Here is a 15,022-nt window from a genome sequence, read left to right on the forward strand (position 1 = left end):
GAAAATGATGGCACTACTATCAGAACACGGTTTTGGGAAAAGGCATAACTCTTATTCAAGTGATGTTGTCTAAAGTGGGGGCATATCATCCCCAAAATTCAGTGTGGAATTCTGGGGTTAAAACTTTGAAAACTGTGGAAAAGCACTAAGAAGGCTTCCACACCTAGAATACATTAGTCCCATGGCTTCAATTGAAGATACCAGGCACTGCCCTATGTTTGGACCATATAGATTATGCAACTAAAAGATAATTGGCCTTCTTCATTCTTCACATACTGAGAAAATTAACTTACCTTAGTAGCTGACATTTCACAACATGTTTCTTGAGTTATGAAGTTTGCATTACAGTAGATTTTAAGTTGGTGAAGTTCAATCTATTAAAACAATTAGTAGTAAGACATCATTAATATTTTTGAGAATTGCATCTAGGCAGCCAATAACTACATTAATTTAACTGAAAAGAAAAAGGAATAAATTGCTGGTAGATATTTTTATTTAATTTAGGATTCGTTATTTCATGGATCACTTGGAAAATAGAGTCAGATATACAGGCAGATCTATAGATAAAGGAAATCAGGTAATGAAATTAATTGCAAACCTTGGCTAACTTTTTCCAACAATAAAAAAAGTGTTTAATTAAAGAGAGGGGTTGGTAGGCACTACAATGAAGTATGTGCACAATATGAGGACATTTCAATGTAATAATTGGAGAAAAAATGAGGTCTGAGGTGTGAGTAGGTGATGGAAAGGCTTTATCTATAGTTCCAGACCTCTTATTTGAGGTACTGAAATAGTTGCACTGTTTTATCTATGTTTCATAAATTCTGCCTAGAACCTATGGATTTTATACTATATTGGTATAATTCTAAGGAAGACTCACTATCTTTTTAGAAAAATAATTGATTCTTTTGCTCCACAGATTCACTTTTAGTTTTTCTAGGTATTTGAACATGAAATTGGAAGCAGAACAAGTAAAGTATAATCTTGACTTTAACTGAAAGATCAACTGACTGTCTAAGAAAAATAATACCGGTGGGAAAAAAAAAACAGTATACTAAATGCTTAAATAGGATGAACTCTTAAGCACTGACATATTATATTAAATAATGCTTTATATGAGTAGGTATTTATGGGGACCTTCAAATTAGACTGTGGTTGGATATTTATGAATTTAATCAATAATTCTATGATGATTTGATTATAATATGGATTAGGAATCTTAACCCTTCCTTCTTCCTTTCTCCTCTCTCTCTACCTTACTCTCTTTGTATTTCCCAATGTAATAGAGCTAGATAATGCATTGCTTTGAGGTCAATCAATAATTACTTTATATAGAAAGACTAAATTGTAAAGTTATGATCCTATCATAATAGAAGGCAGACATCTTTCATTAATTATGAAACTTTAGAAAATAAAATAAAAAATAAAAATGGAAAAAAATCTGTAACTTTTACTCTGCACTGAGATGAACAAAATCAAAATCAGTTTAGCTTCAAGGAAGCATTAGGAACTCCAAACATGTGTGGAATAATGAACAGCCTAAGATTTGTAGATAATGCAAAATTCTGAGTCTAAATAAAATTTAATGATTTTTTGTGGCCTGGGGATTGAACTCAGGGGCACTCAACCACTGAGCTACATCCCCAGCCCTATTTTATATTTTATTTAGACATAGGGTCTCACTGAGTTACTAAGCACCTCGCCATTGCCCAGGCTGGCTCTGAACTTGTGATCCTCCTGCCTCAGCCTCCAGAGCTGCTGGGATTACAGGTGTGCACCACCGTGCCCAGCTGGCTAATGATTTATTTTCAATAACTTTTTGCAAGGTTACCAAGGCTAACTTTTATTTGTAAAAATATAATAAGCCCACTGTTTTCCATAGTCTAATGAAATACTGACAGTAACATATAAGTTATGTAGAATGAGGAATGGGGATTCCATTTAATTAATATTGTTCTTAGTGAAAACTCATCATCAACATTGTTATCAAAATGGACAAGAAATATTGAATTCTTATTATGTGCCATCCACTGTGCTAGGCCTGAATATGAATTATTTTACTTAACTAAAGATTGATTATCAATTTTCGAAGGACTGGAACTTAATCAAGTAACTATGACATTGAAACTACAATCAACTCTGTCTTTTTTATTCATTTAATATCTTATAATTCCTCACTCATACAGTGCTTTAGAAAGAGAATGTGTAGGACTAAATTATAGATTGACTCTTGTCAAAGTGAAGATTTATTTTAAAAAATCTTTTTTATATTAGCCTCATCACCTCTTTCCCATAAAAGCACAAGCATCTGAATAAATAAAACATCGTCATACTCCAACAGGTCTTATGAATCAGAGAACTTGTATAGAGATGAGGGAAAAATAGTCCATTTGGAGCTTTAGTAGGATCGGAAATCTTAATACACACACACACACACACACACATTTTGCTTGGTTGTTTAGTTCAGTGACAATCTCATGATATGCCTTCAATTTCATCCTCAACTAATGAGACCACATTACAGTATGAAATCCCCACACAGTAGTAGTGAAAGCACTCTTTAGTAGTACCATAATTTTGACATTACTTTTATAAGGACATGCCTGATATATTCTTCAGCCTTATGTTCTGGGGTCAATTCTGTTATCAGGTGAGAAGTTAATGAGACACAGGACACTTAATCTTCAGAAGTTTAGCTCAAAGACCAGTTACCACTAGTCATAACTCACTCCTCTCTTCTGCTGCCCCTCTTCCCATAAATTTATCTCTGTTCTTTGGTTCTTTCAGATCCTCTGGAAACAGAACCCACTTTGCTCTTTCTAATCTGGAGAGAAATCTATTTTCTTCCCTTGTGATGAAACTCATAGTCTCCTGATTACCTGCGGGTCCCCATTCCCCGTTTTGCCTTGGACAGTCTTTTCTGAAAGGTCTGTCTAGTACTATTTTTATTGTGATTAATAATATTAGCAGTTGTAGCCACCATTTACTGACATATTTTAATCATTCTGTTGAACTTTGATATTTCTTTTTTGAACTTTGATATTTCAAGATCCCAAAGATTAGTGTTTTCCTTTTTCATCTTCTTATGGCAGGGCTGAATGCCATGTCTGGTCCTGACTAGATAAATGAATTTATAGAGAACTGACCACACATTAGGCACTACTGCATAGACACAATACAACTAGCAACTCCACCATCTCTGTTTTATAATTGAAGATATTCAGGCTCAGAAGAATGTGTTAAAATCTCATCTGTCTGAGCCTCAATCCGCTCATTCTCCCTGTTGCCATCATGGCCTGTCCTCAGAATGGGTGGCCTCTGCTCTGACCTGTTTTGATGTTCATCTCTGTTCCCTGGTTATGACATTCTAACTGATTTCCTCACTGTCTCTGAGAGAAAAGACTTCAAAAATAATAGTTTATTGAGTATTTATAATTATACACACATACGCACACATATATGCATATATGTATGCATGTATATGGTGCATGCATATATTATATATAATACTGCATATATTCATACACACACACACACATTTCCAGAGGGTCCTTTAGAAATAAGCTTGCCAAATATGTATTTGCATAAAGCTGTATTTTTGAAATAAAATCAAACTGTCAAATACTTTGTGTTAACAGGAATGGCATTCCTACTGGTAATCAGCAGTTGGAATTTTAGGGACTTTTCTACTATCAAATTTAGTAGCCATCAAATTTAGATATATCTCACTTTTTTAAAGATCATAGACCTCTCTTTCTAGGGAAATCAAAAATAAATCTATATCATCTTAGCTTCAGAAGTAATTTTAAAGGAACTCTTCATCTGAAAGAGTTTTTCTAGCCAATTTTTCTCATCCAAATGACTTACTGATGCATTCAGCGATTGTATTTCAGTCTAAAAGAACCCTGAAAAACCATTATAAGCTTATAAAAAGTAGTCTGTAATACAAAGCAATTGCTATTGTGAGGGTGAATAAATAGCCTATTGTTCTTGAGTGAAAAGACCAGATAATCTGGAACCAGTTAATTTAAAGTTCATCTTTTCCAAATCCTTTCTATTCAAAACATATGGACTTAGACCAAACTCACATTTCGTGTACTATTTTCAATTTTTAATAAAGTTTACTTTTAATAATCTTATTTTTTTAAAGTGAGAGAGAGAATTTTTTAATATTTATTTGTTAGTTTTCAGCGGACACAACATCTTTGTTTGTATGCAATGCTGAGGATCGAACCCAGGCTGCAAGCATGCCAGGCGAGCGCGCTACTGCTTGAGCCACATCCCTAGCCCAATAATCTTATTTTTAAGGCATGCCCAAATTCTTTTAAATTCACTGACTAGAGAAAATGGGTGAAAATAGCAGATAATATGTATGAAAATAAAGCTGGAAAGAAATAATTTCATATATCAGTGGGCAATCAGAGGGATACATTTTTCCATAAGATAATTTTTACTTGAAAATGGTGCTAATTCTCCTTCACAACCACCACGACTTACGTCCACAGGCTTGCCATCAGCAGCTCGTGCCACCAGAACTGTCCTCCCATGAAAATCCACAGTGTCCTTCGCATCAGTCTGCAGGCTTGCAATTAAACTGCAATCCACGTAGAGTGAAAGGACCTGGGATTGTATGCTGAAGCCAAGTTTATGCCACTGACGGTCAAACAAAGGACGGAGTTCCCGATTTTTAAAAATGTAATTCAACATGTCTCCCCCAGCAGCTCGGAACATAAACTCTACCACCTTCTTTCCACCGTCAATTATGACAGAAATCTGAAAAAAAATGCAAATTATATTTGAATGTTCTAAAAATCAATGTTCAAAATTATTAAAGCACCCAAGTATAATCTCAAGATGCTTGTTAATATATGACACATTTAGTAAAATACTTTAGATGACACCTGTGCCTACCAGATTTTTAATAAGAAACAAAAGTAAATACTTGCTTCAAAATTGAGTTTGACATGGGCTATCCAGTGAATGTAATATACTCTTTCTTGAGAGAACATCTAAGAGTGGATATGTGTCTATAATTTCATAACTGTATTGTATGTTTTATACTTATAAGTAAAAGTATAAATTTACCTAAAATGTAAGGTTTACATTTTAGAGCATACTGTATAAATTATATACTTTATCTAAATATAAGCTTATATATAATTTATTGTTTTGTGTGAATAATTCAAGAATTCAAGGTTACCAATTTAGTGAGAATATGATTATTTATCTTTTGCATGGAAGTTGAGATCTACTTCTTTATTTTTGATAATTTGCATGACAAAAAAATGTGTGAAGAACATACTGTCCTCCCTCCCTCTATCTTCTTATTCCACTGATTTCCCAACCAATGTTGCCATTGATATTTTGATTAGTGCATTATATGACTCATTGTGATTTATTTTTAAATAGATATAGCATAATTTGGTAACTTTATTCCCGATGCCCATCCTTCCCCCACCCCCGATCTCTTTTCTCAAATTTATTGATCTTTCCATTTTCATGAGATGCCCCTCACCCTTTTTTTCATCTCTTTAGTTTCTGCACATGAGAGAAAATAGTTGAGCCTCAATTTTCTGAGTTTGGCTTAATTACTTAGCATGATAGTCTCTAATTCCATCCATTTATCTACAAATGACATAATTTCATCCTTCTTTAAGGTTTCATTGTGTATATATAGCACAATTTCTTTATCCATTCATCTACTGAAGGACACCTAGGCTGGTTCCATAACTTGGCTATTGTGAATTATGTGGCTATTAACATTGGTATGAATGCATCTTTATAGTATGCTGATTTTAGATCTTTCAGATAAATACCAAAGAGCAGAAGAACAGCTGGAATATATGGTGGTCCCATTCCTAGTCTTTTAAGGAATCAAAAAATCACTTTAAAAATAATACATAATATCAGAGTTGATAGAAGATGAAGAAATTATTAGGGAAGTGGTGTTAATTAATGAAAGTTGCAAAGGAGAGCAGTTTCAGCTTCTTCAGACAAAATATGGATATCAGAGTTAAAAAGAATCCTGTCTCACCCACAAGACTATCACATTATACATCTGAGCAAGCCTATCCTAATTAGAAAACTTGTAAGCCTCTTGATAACTCCTGAAAAAAAAAATATTTGGATACTATATCAGTTCCCAAATTTGGGCATGCAGTTCAAAGACACACCTGGTCTGGCACACAACAGAATTAACAGACACAACTCTCATGGCATCTTACCTGTGGCATATTTTTCTGGTTTAAAACCTGCCACAGAAACCACCGCTCCTTTTTGGTGTTTCTTCGTACACGAAACACAGCTGCTATAGAGAACTCCTCAGGAAGGCCTTTAGGAAATATCTTACTGTGGGAGAAAAAGAAAGAACTATTGTGGGGAGACTGAAGATGGCAAGGACAGAGAAAAAAAGTATGAAGTTCCTTGCACCATAGTATCTCAGTCATAGTTTTCTTAATGAGTTTATAATTTATTATTCAATTTGCCCTAATCTATTGAATGGAAATATGGAAGCAGCCATGACTATATTTCCTATGATATTTTTATCTAATTCTCTCCCTTTTTGTAATCAACTGGTATGATGTAGCTAAAGCTTGAGGCATATAAACACAAGTGGACAGGCTATAGAACTATGTTGCTATATTTTATTAGACATTGAGATGTCCCAACATAGGAAAATCTCAGAATTCACTGCAGTCTAACAAATAGTAGCCCTTTACCAGCACATAAATAATAATTCTTGATTTTGTTGGTAGAGATGTATACAGAGAATTTCAAAGAATTAGTAAATGCATATTTTTCAAGTGAATTTTATCTCATTAAACTCTTGCAAATGAGTTCCTAATACAGATTTTCTGGTGTTAATTTAAGATGCTATTAAATACAATGAAGAAATTTTAGTTTTATTTTTTATTTAAGAAAATTTTCTAGGTAGCAAAAATCTAAAGACAGTTCACATATTCTACCTCAATCTTGCTTCAAAATACTGGTTTCATTAAAATCATGATGAAACTTAGACAAAAATTTCACAACAAACATATCTTCAATTTAGCATTAATTAGCACATGAGAAACATATTTCTCTATGCTGATTTTAAAAACTTATTCCCAGTATATTTGAAAACTCTGCAAAATAGGAATTCTGCTTTTCTTAAAAAGAATAGTAAGTAATCATCCTCTTAAAGACATACATATAAGTTTTATATATAAATAAAATGCCATATATTGTGATGGTAACTACTAACTTCGCTCTACTGAAATTGACAGTTATTGAAACTGACAAACTGGGGCTGGGGATGTGGCTCAAGCGGTGGCGCGCTCGCCTAGCATGCGTGCGGCCCGGGTTCGATCCTCAGCACCACATACAAACAAAGATGTTGTGTCCTCTGAAAACTAAACAATAAATATTAAAAAAAAAAAAATTAAAAGAAACTGACAAACTGTCACACAGAATACTGAAATTTTCTTTTTACTCTCTGCATTCTCTAATGCAGTCACAAAATCACATGTGGTAGGGAAATCAGGAAATAATGTGAAAAAGCTGTCATTGTCCAAAATTCTTATTCAGTTGGTTAAACACACACACATGTATGTATTTACATGTGTGCGCACACACACATACATGTATTTACATGTGTGCGCACACACACATATATATATGCATGTTTATGAATGTGTGTGTGGAGAGAGAAAAAGATCAAGTGGTTAACTTAGGATGGTTTGATTTACAATATTTTGACATTATGATAGCGTAAAAGTAATATACATTCAGTAGAAATCATATTACGTCAAATGTCAAATTCTGATATTTTCTGGGCTAGAGATGTGTCATACAGCATGCTATATACTATATTATCTTTTGATACCAAGTATCGGCAAGGGGCCATTCCAGTCAGCCATGTGATCAGGAAGGTAAACAAATGATACTCTGTGGTGTATTGTGTTGCTAAACTGTGATGTGTGGTAGATTAAGTGTATTAAAGATATTTTGGCCTGCAACATTTTCAACTTAACCAAGAGTATCCCTGTGTGTATAAGTACAATTATATACACTCTAGTTTTATCTTTTCTTGAAAATTTATGCAACTACATTATGATAGCCCTTCTTTTTTTTTTATTTTTTATTGTTGGCTGTTCAAAACATTACATAGTTCTTGATATATCATATTTCACAATTTGATTCAAGTGGGTTATGAGCTCCCATTTTTACCCCATATACAGATTGCAGAATCACATCAGTTACACATCCATTGATTTACATATTGCCATACTAGTGTCTGTTGTATTCTGCTGTCTTTCCTATCCTCTACTATCCCCCCTCCCCTCCCCTCCCCTCCCCTCTTCTCTCTCTGCCCCCTCTACTGACATTCGTTTGTCCCCCTTGTATTATTTTTCCCCTTCCCCTCACTTCCTCTTGTATGTACTTTTGTATAACTCTGAGGGTCTCCTTCCATTTCCATGCAATTTCCCTTCTCTCTCCCTTTCCCTCCCACCTCTCATCCCTGTTTAATGTTAATCTTCTTCTCATGCTCTTCGACCCTACTCTGTTCTTAGTTACTCTCCTTATATCAAAGAAGACATTTGGCATTTGTTTTTTAGGGATTGGCTAGCTTCACTTAGCATAATCTGCTCTAATGCCATCCATTTCCCTGTAAATTCTATGATTTTGTCATTTTTTAATGCAGAGTAATACTCCATTGTGTATAAATGCCACATTTTTTTTATCCATTCATCCATTGAAGGGCATCTAGGTTGGTTCCACAGTCTAGCTATTGTGAATTGTGCTGCTATGAACATCGATGTAGCAGTGTCCCTGTAGCATGCTCTTTTTAGGTCTTTAGGGAATAGACCGAGAAGGGGAATAGCTGGGTCAAATGGTGGCTCCATTCCCAGCTTTCCAAGAAATCTCCATACTGCGTTACAGAGCAATAGTAACAAAAACAGCATGGTACTGGTACCAAAACAGGCGGGTGGACCAATGGTACAGAATAGAGGACACAGAAACCAATCCACAAAACTACAACTATCTTATATTTGATAAAGGGGCTAAAAGCATGCAATGGAGGAAGGATAGCATCTTCAACAAATGGTGCTGGGAAAACTGGAAATCCATATGCAACAAAATGAAACTGAATCCCTTTCTCTCGCCATGCACAAAAGTTAATTCAAAATGGATCAAGGAGCTTGATATCAAATCAGAGACACGCCGTCTGATAGAAGAAAAAGTTGGCTACGATCTACATACTGTGGGGTCGGGCTCCAAATTCCTCAATAGGACACCCATAGCACAAAAGTTAATAACTAGAATCAACAAATGGGACTTACTCAAACTAAAAAGTTTTTTCTCAGCAAAAGATACAATAAGAGAGGTAAATAGAGAGCCCTTCTTAAGTAAGTAAAAAATTAGCAAATAATTTATTTTCGTCAAATCCATCAAAATGAAAGTGTCAAAAATGGAATTTGCTATGAAATGTCGATAGTAATAAAATAAATTTCACTAGTGACAATTACTGCATTGATTTAAGTAACATTGCTTATTTAAACAAAACAATAAATCTAGCCTTTGGTGCCTATAATTTCTGTTTGACACTGAAGACAAACCTAAAAGATGGGTACATGTGGTGATAAGAGGCAACACCAAACATATTTTCAACTTGAAATTTTGAACTACTTAGTTATAGCAAAATTACTTTTAAAGGAAAGCTCAAGCCCCACAGGTGTTCCTATTACATGCAATAATAGCCTGTGGCTCCACTTCACTTCCAATTTCTTGCCTCTGTTCTGCCACTTTCCACATTGAAGCTCTTGGGATCTGAATGCCATCTCCAGTGTTCTTGAATTTGACAATGTGTGATTCTGGGCATTATTATTTTCATTTACTGTATTGAACACATCTTTTAATATAGATTGTAAATTAACAAGAATTTCTTCTATTATTTTCTTCATGACATTTTCTCTTATCCCCTTTTTTAAGCAACTCCATTTCTAGATACCTGCTTAACTTCTGTACAATCTATCTAGTGTTCTTACCCTTTTTCTTATATTTTTACATCTTCTAATTTTACTCTACTTGGAGGGATATTTCTGATTGTCTAATCTTTGTACTCAACATCAATTTGACTGATATAGAAATATATTCAATATTCTATTTGGCTATTTTCTTCAAAATATCCTGTGGTATCTGTTTATCAATTACATATAAGTCTTTTTCTCTGCTCCTTTGCATATCTCTATTTCATCTGTGTTAGTTTTTCCTTTATGACAATTTGGCCTCTGTCTTCCATTTGGAAGCTATACTCTATAATTTCTGGTGAAATTATAGAGGCTACTCATATTTAAGAATGAAGCACTGATTGTGAATGTGTATGCTGGCATGGTATGTTGACAAGCAAGCTTCATTGTATAGATGATAACTGATAGATCCCATAAAGGGCTCATCAAATGTTAATACAGGGTGATTATTTCAATACTTGGTTCATCCAAAGAATTCTTCTATTTACTTTTGGTAAGTGGAATCTACCTGACCACAGGCATTCTAGAAGCAGTAGTATATGAAGGAGCCCTATAGGTCACCACGAACAAACACTTCCCTCCTGTTTTTGATGTCAACCTTATTCCTTCCCTTGCTATCCTGTTTAACTTCAGTCTGGCTTAATTTCTCCAGCTAATAAACTTCTTACCTCCTGTCTGGCTACATGAGGAAGGAGGAGATAATATGGAGCCTCATGCTCTTATGCTCAACACACACACACACACACACACACACACACACACACACACCCCTTACTGGCTTCTGTAGAGCCTATTTCCTGCTCATCAAGATTCTCAGGAGTCCAGTGAGGAAGACTCATTTCTCACCAGCATTCCCAGCACTGCAACACTTCAGTTCTAGCCTTTTTCTGTTGCATGAGCCATATTCCCTGTCTTCCACTGCTTTCTGTTTTCTACAACATATTGTGATATTTTTCTGTTGTTTCATATTCTATTCTCTACTCATTTTGTGTTTTAATCTTTAATTTGTCCCTTTCCAAGGGTTCCTTTATCTTGATATAATACAGATAAAACTTCATCTGGCCTTGTGACACCACTGTTAGCTTCCCATCTACCCACAAAGCTTTTCAAATGAGCACTGAATAGCTACATCTTCACCAGCCATTCAGTCCTTAATGTTCCCCTCCTGCATTCTGAAAGCATATCCAATCAGATAATCTCTTAGTTTTAATCCTTGACCCCCTCACTCTTTCTGCAGGTGTTAACACTACAGACATCTTCTTCACTCATATAAAATAACATTCACAACAATAGCTCTAGGGCCCAGCAAGGAAACTTGAATTGTAAACTCCCTGATTTCTTTGCTTAACCTACTCACCTTTTGTCCCCATCATTTAGAATAAGGTAGGTACCCAATTACTTAAATAACCACAAAGTAAACTGAGTTCAGCATTGTGTGTGTGTGTGTGTAGTGTGTGTGTGTGTGTGTGTGTGGTGTGTGTGTGTGTGTGTCTGTGTGTGTCTATATGTTTGGGTAGGAGATTGAACCCAGAGGTATTTAACCACTGAGCTACATCCCCAGACCTTTTTATTTTTTATTCTGAGACAGAGTCTTACTGAGTTGCTTAGGGCCTCACTAAGTTGCTGAGGCTAGTTTGAACTTGTGATCTTCCTGCTTCAGCCTCCTGGGCTGCTAGGATTGTAGGTGTGGGCCACTGTGCCCCATAAGTTCAGCATTTTTAAAGATATAAACACATGGTTTTATTTCACTCCCCTTTTAGCACTTCTATGATAAAAACATAGAACAAGTGAGTTAATAATAGCAACTCACACTGGTACTCATGTAGAGGACACATGTGGGGACTGTGGGAAACTGAGAGCCCAGCCCATCTACAGGGGCAGCTGCTCTGTAGTACCAGCCAACTGTTACCATATGGGAATGTGGAGTCAGTGTTGCCAGATCATCCCATTTTTTCATAAGAAGCCAAAAATCTAGATTTTTATCTGTCAAGTTTTGAGCTTTAAATTTGGTTGATTAATGCAAGTTTATGAAAAACATTGTCCAAACCAACATGGAGAAGCCAAATAAAACCAGTGACTGCTATTTGGCACCCTTGGATTTATATAAGCACATGCTGAATACCCATTGTATATAGAGCACTGTGAAACTTACAAAGATGGGAAAAGGATGTTCCCTGCCCTTCCCTAATTGCTGTTTAAAATTAGTTGAGAGTAGCAAAATATTCGCAGGTAATATAAAGAAACTATATAAAGTAGAAAAGAGCAGGGAAATACTGAAGATGACTAAAATCAGAACTCCAATTGTGAATGGGAAGCCTAATGTTAGGAATGAGATTTAAAAAAAAAAAATCTTCTTAACAATAAAGCAGGACAGTAGCTGCTAGAGTAACCTGCATGGATCTGAGTGAAAGACAGCAGCCACTTAAAGGGGTGTGGAATAGAGATGCTTAAAAATGCTTACCTCAAAGTCATGGGTCCCAGATGAATGCATACTACCCACACCTAGGCTTCTATAACTCTTTGCTAGTCACCCAGGGTCTCCTACAGCCACTGCTATTTACTATTTTAACCAAAGTACAGTGTTTACAAAGGTTATTTATTTCTTCAACCAATTCTGTCCACAAGACTTCTTGCTTCACTGCTGTTGCCTTTTCAGGGATGATACTAAAGTCTCTATTTCCATTCCTAGTACATGCACCAAACCAACATTATTTCAATACATTGTGAGTTCTATGAACTGGACAGTGTCTCCCAGAAGCATTCATGGTCTAAAATGAGAGTCATGGTACAAGAGCACATCTCTTGCAGGATGTGCTATACGAACCTCTAATATATAAGCTCAAAGAGAACTCTTGCCACTTTCCTTTCTAAGTTTGTTCCTTTACCCTGTTCCCAATATCTGTTAATAGCACCTTTTTCTCCACTCTGACTGGAAGTCATAAAGTCATTATTGATGATTTCATTCACTCTGGGTACCACACTTGGTTATCAAGTTTCATAAATTTTACTTTTATGGTCTTGTTCCATATTATGTGCCGCTTTGTTCCTCTCATGGTGGCCACCTTAATTCTGGCTACCTTCAACCCTCACCTGAATGGCCACATTCACATTCCCTCTGATTCCCTTACTTCTACTTTCTTCTATGTTTTTCAATACAGTCTAATCTACTGCCAAAGGAATTTTTTCATCTGCCGAGTACTGATGACACCTCCTTTTTGCTTCGGAGTCCTCCTAATGCCCGACCACTTGACCTTGACGTGTTACTTGTAGTTCAAACTTTAGACTCCCTAACCATTTATTTCCATCTCTTTCTAACAAATATTAAGAGTATGGTAAAAACACTTTTAAGTTTTATTTTTTTCCATGCTCTGTGTATTTCTTTACTCTTTTTCCTTGCTTACACTATTTTCTGCTCTAGGCTACTCTTCAATCCCATCTCACTCCATCCATGAGTTTCAAGATCTCAACCTAAGGCAATATGCTCTATTAAGTCTTTCCCAATACTCCCAACAGAGATGATCTGCTGATTCATCTTTTTCATTTAAGTGAGCTAAGGCTACAGGAGAGTGGTAGTAGTATGTACATGCTAAGACTGATCTAAAGGACACAACATGATGCTGCCCCTCTTGAAAGACTGTTTCCAAAAATAACCACAACTGCATGTATCCCATATGATTTTTTCATAGATATTTTTGTACTTATTTTTTTTAATTATTTTTTAGTTGTAGTTGGACATAATACCTTTATTTATTTATTTTTTTATGTGGTGCTGAGGATTGAACCCAGGGCCTCGCACATGCTAGGCTAGCGCTCTACCACTGAGCTCTTTGCTACTTCTTTTATCAAGAGACAGAATCCATTTTGCCTCCTACCTTAGCTCTACTGATAGCACCAAAACTTGGGTGTAACAAGATGGTGGTGCAGAGCTTCTAAGACCAGAAATTAATAATGCTGCTGGCAATTAAAAGTACACTGAGATTTCATCTTACTCCAGTGGCAATTATCAAAAATACAAGTAACAATAAATGTTGGCAAGGATGTGGGGAAAAACTTACACTCATACATTGCTGGTGGGACAGCAAATTGGTACAACCACTCTGGAAAATAGTATGGAGATTACTCAGAAAACTTGGAATGGAACCACCATTTGACCCAGTTATCCCACTCCCTGGCATATACCCAAAGGACTTAAAATAAGCATACTATAATGACATGACCACATCAATGTTTGTAGCCACTCAATTCACAATAGCTAAGCTATGGAAACAACAACCTAGGTACTCTACAACAGATGAATGGATAAATAAAATATGAGATTATATATATAATCTCACTATATATATATATTTTACTCAGCCATAAAGAAGAATAAAATTATGACATTTTCTAGTAAATGGCTGGAACTAGAGACTATCATGCTAAGTGAAATAATCCAATCCCAAAAACCCAAAGGCCAAATATTCTCTCTGATAGACGGATGTTAACACATGATAAGTGATGGGGAGTGGGGGAATAGAAATACTTTGGATTAGACAAAGGGGAATGAAGGTAAGGGAGGGGGAATGGGAATAGTAAAGACAATAGAATGAATTGGACATTACTTTCCTATGGTCATATATGAATGCATTACCAGTGTAACACCATGTCATGTACAAACAAGAATGGGAAGTTATACTTCATGTATGTATAATATGTCAAAATACATTCTACTGTCATGTATAATTAAAAAGAACAAATGAATATTTTTTAAAAAATAAAAAAGATAAGTGTGCTGGCTTCTGCTTTCTTCCATTTGGAAGCCAGCCGCTGCATAAGAAAAGTGAGGCTACCATGGCATAGGGGAGTCTTAGTCACATTGAGAAAGCCCTGGGGCACCAATCATGGGAGTAACACCTTCTTTAAAAAAAAACAAAAAACACACATACAATTCCCATATCATTAAATTCAGGTTTTAAAATAGTTATAGCCAGTGGTTTTAGTATATTCACAAAATTGGGAGAGTATTAACATTA

General features: G+C 35.5%; 1 protein-coding gene across 1 annotated transcript in view; it reads right to left on the reverse strand.

Annotated features, from left to right (window-relative positions):
• The window catches only part of Col19a1 (collagen type XIX alpha 1 chain), a 312,219-nt gene that overhangs the window by 262,722 nt on the left and 34,475 nt on the right, over positions 1 to 15,022 (reverse strand). The window contains exons 4-6 of the mRNA XM_027928313.2: positions 6,225 to 6,348; positions 4,498 to 4,773; positions 294 to 374 (exon numbers count right to left, since the gene is read on the reverse strand). Coding sequence (XP_027784114.2) covers positions 294 to 374; positions 4,498 to 4,773; positions 6,225 to 6,348 — 481 coding nt within the window. The remainder of the gene's footprint in view (positions 1 to 293; positions 375 to 4,497; positions 4,774 to 6,224; positions 6,349 to 15,022) is intronic.

This window comes from Marmota flaviventris, chromosome 6, assembly GCF_047511675.1.
Source record: "Marmota flaviventris isolate mMarFla1 chromosome 6, mMarFla1.hap1, whole genome shotgun sequence".
NCBI classification, from domain to species: domain Eukaryota; kingdom Metazoa; phylum Chordata; class Mammalia; order Rodentia; family Sciuridae; genus Marmota; species Marmota flaviventris.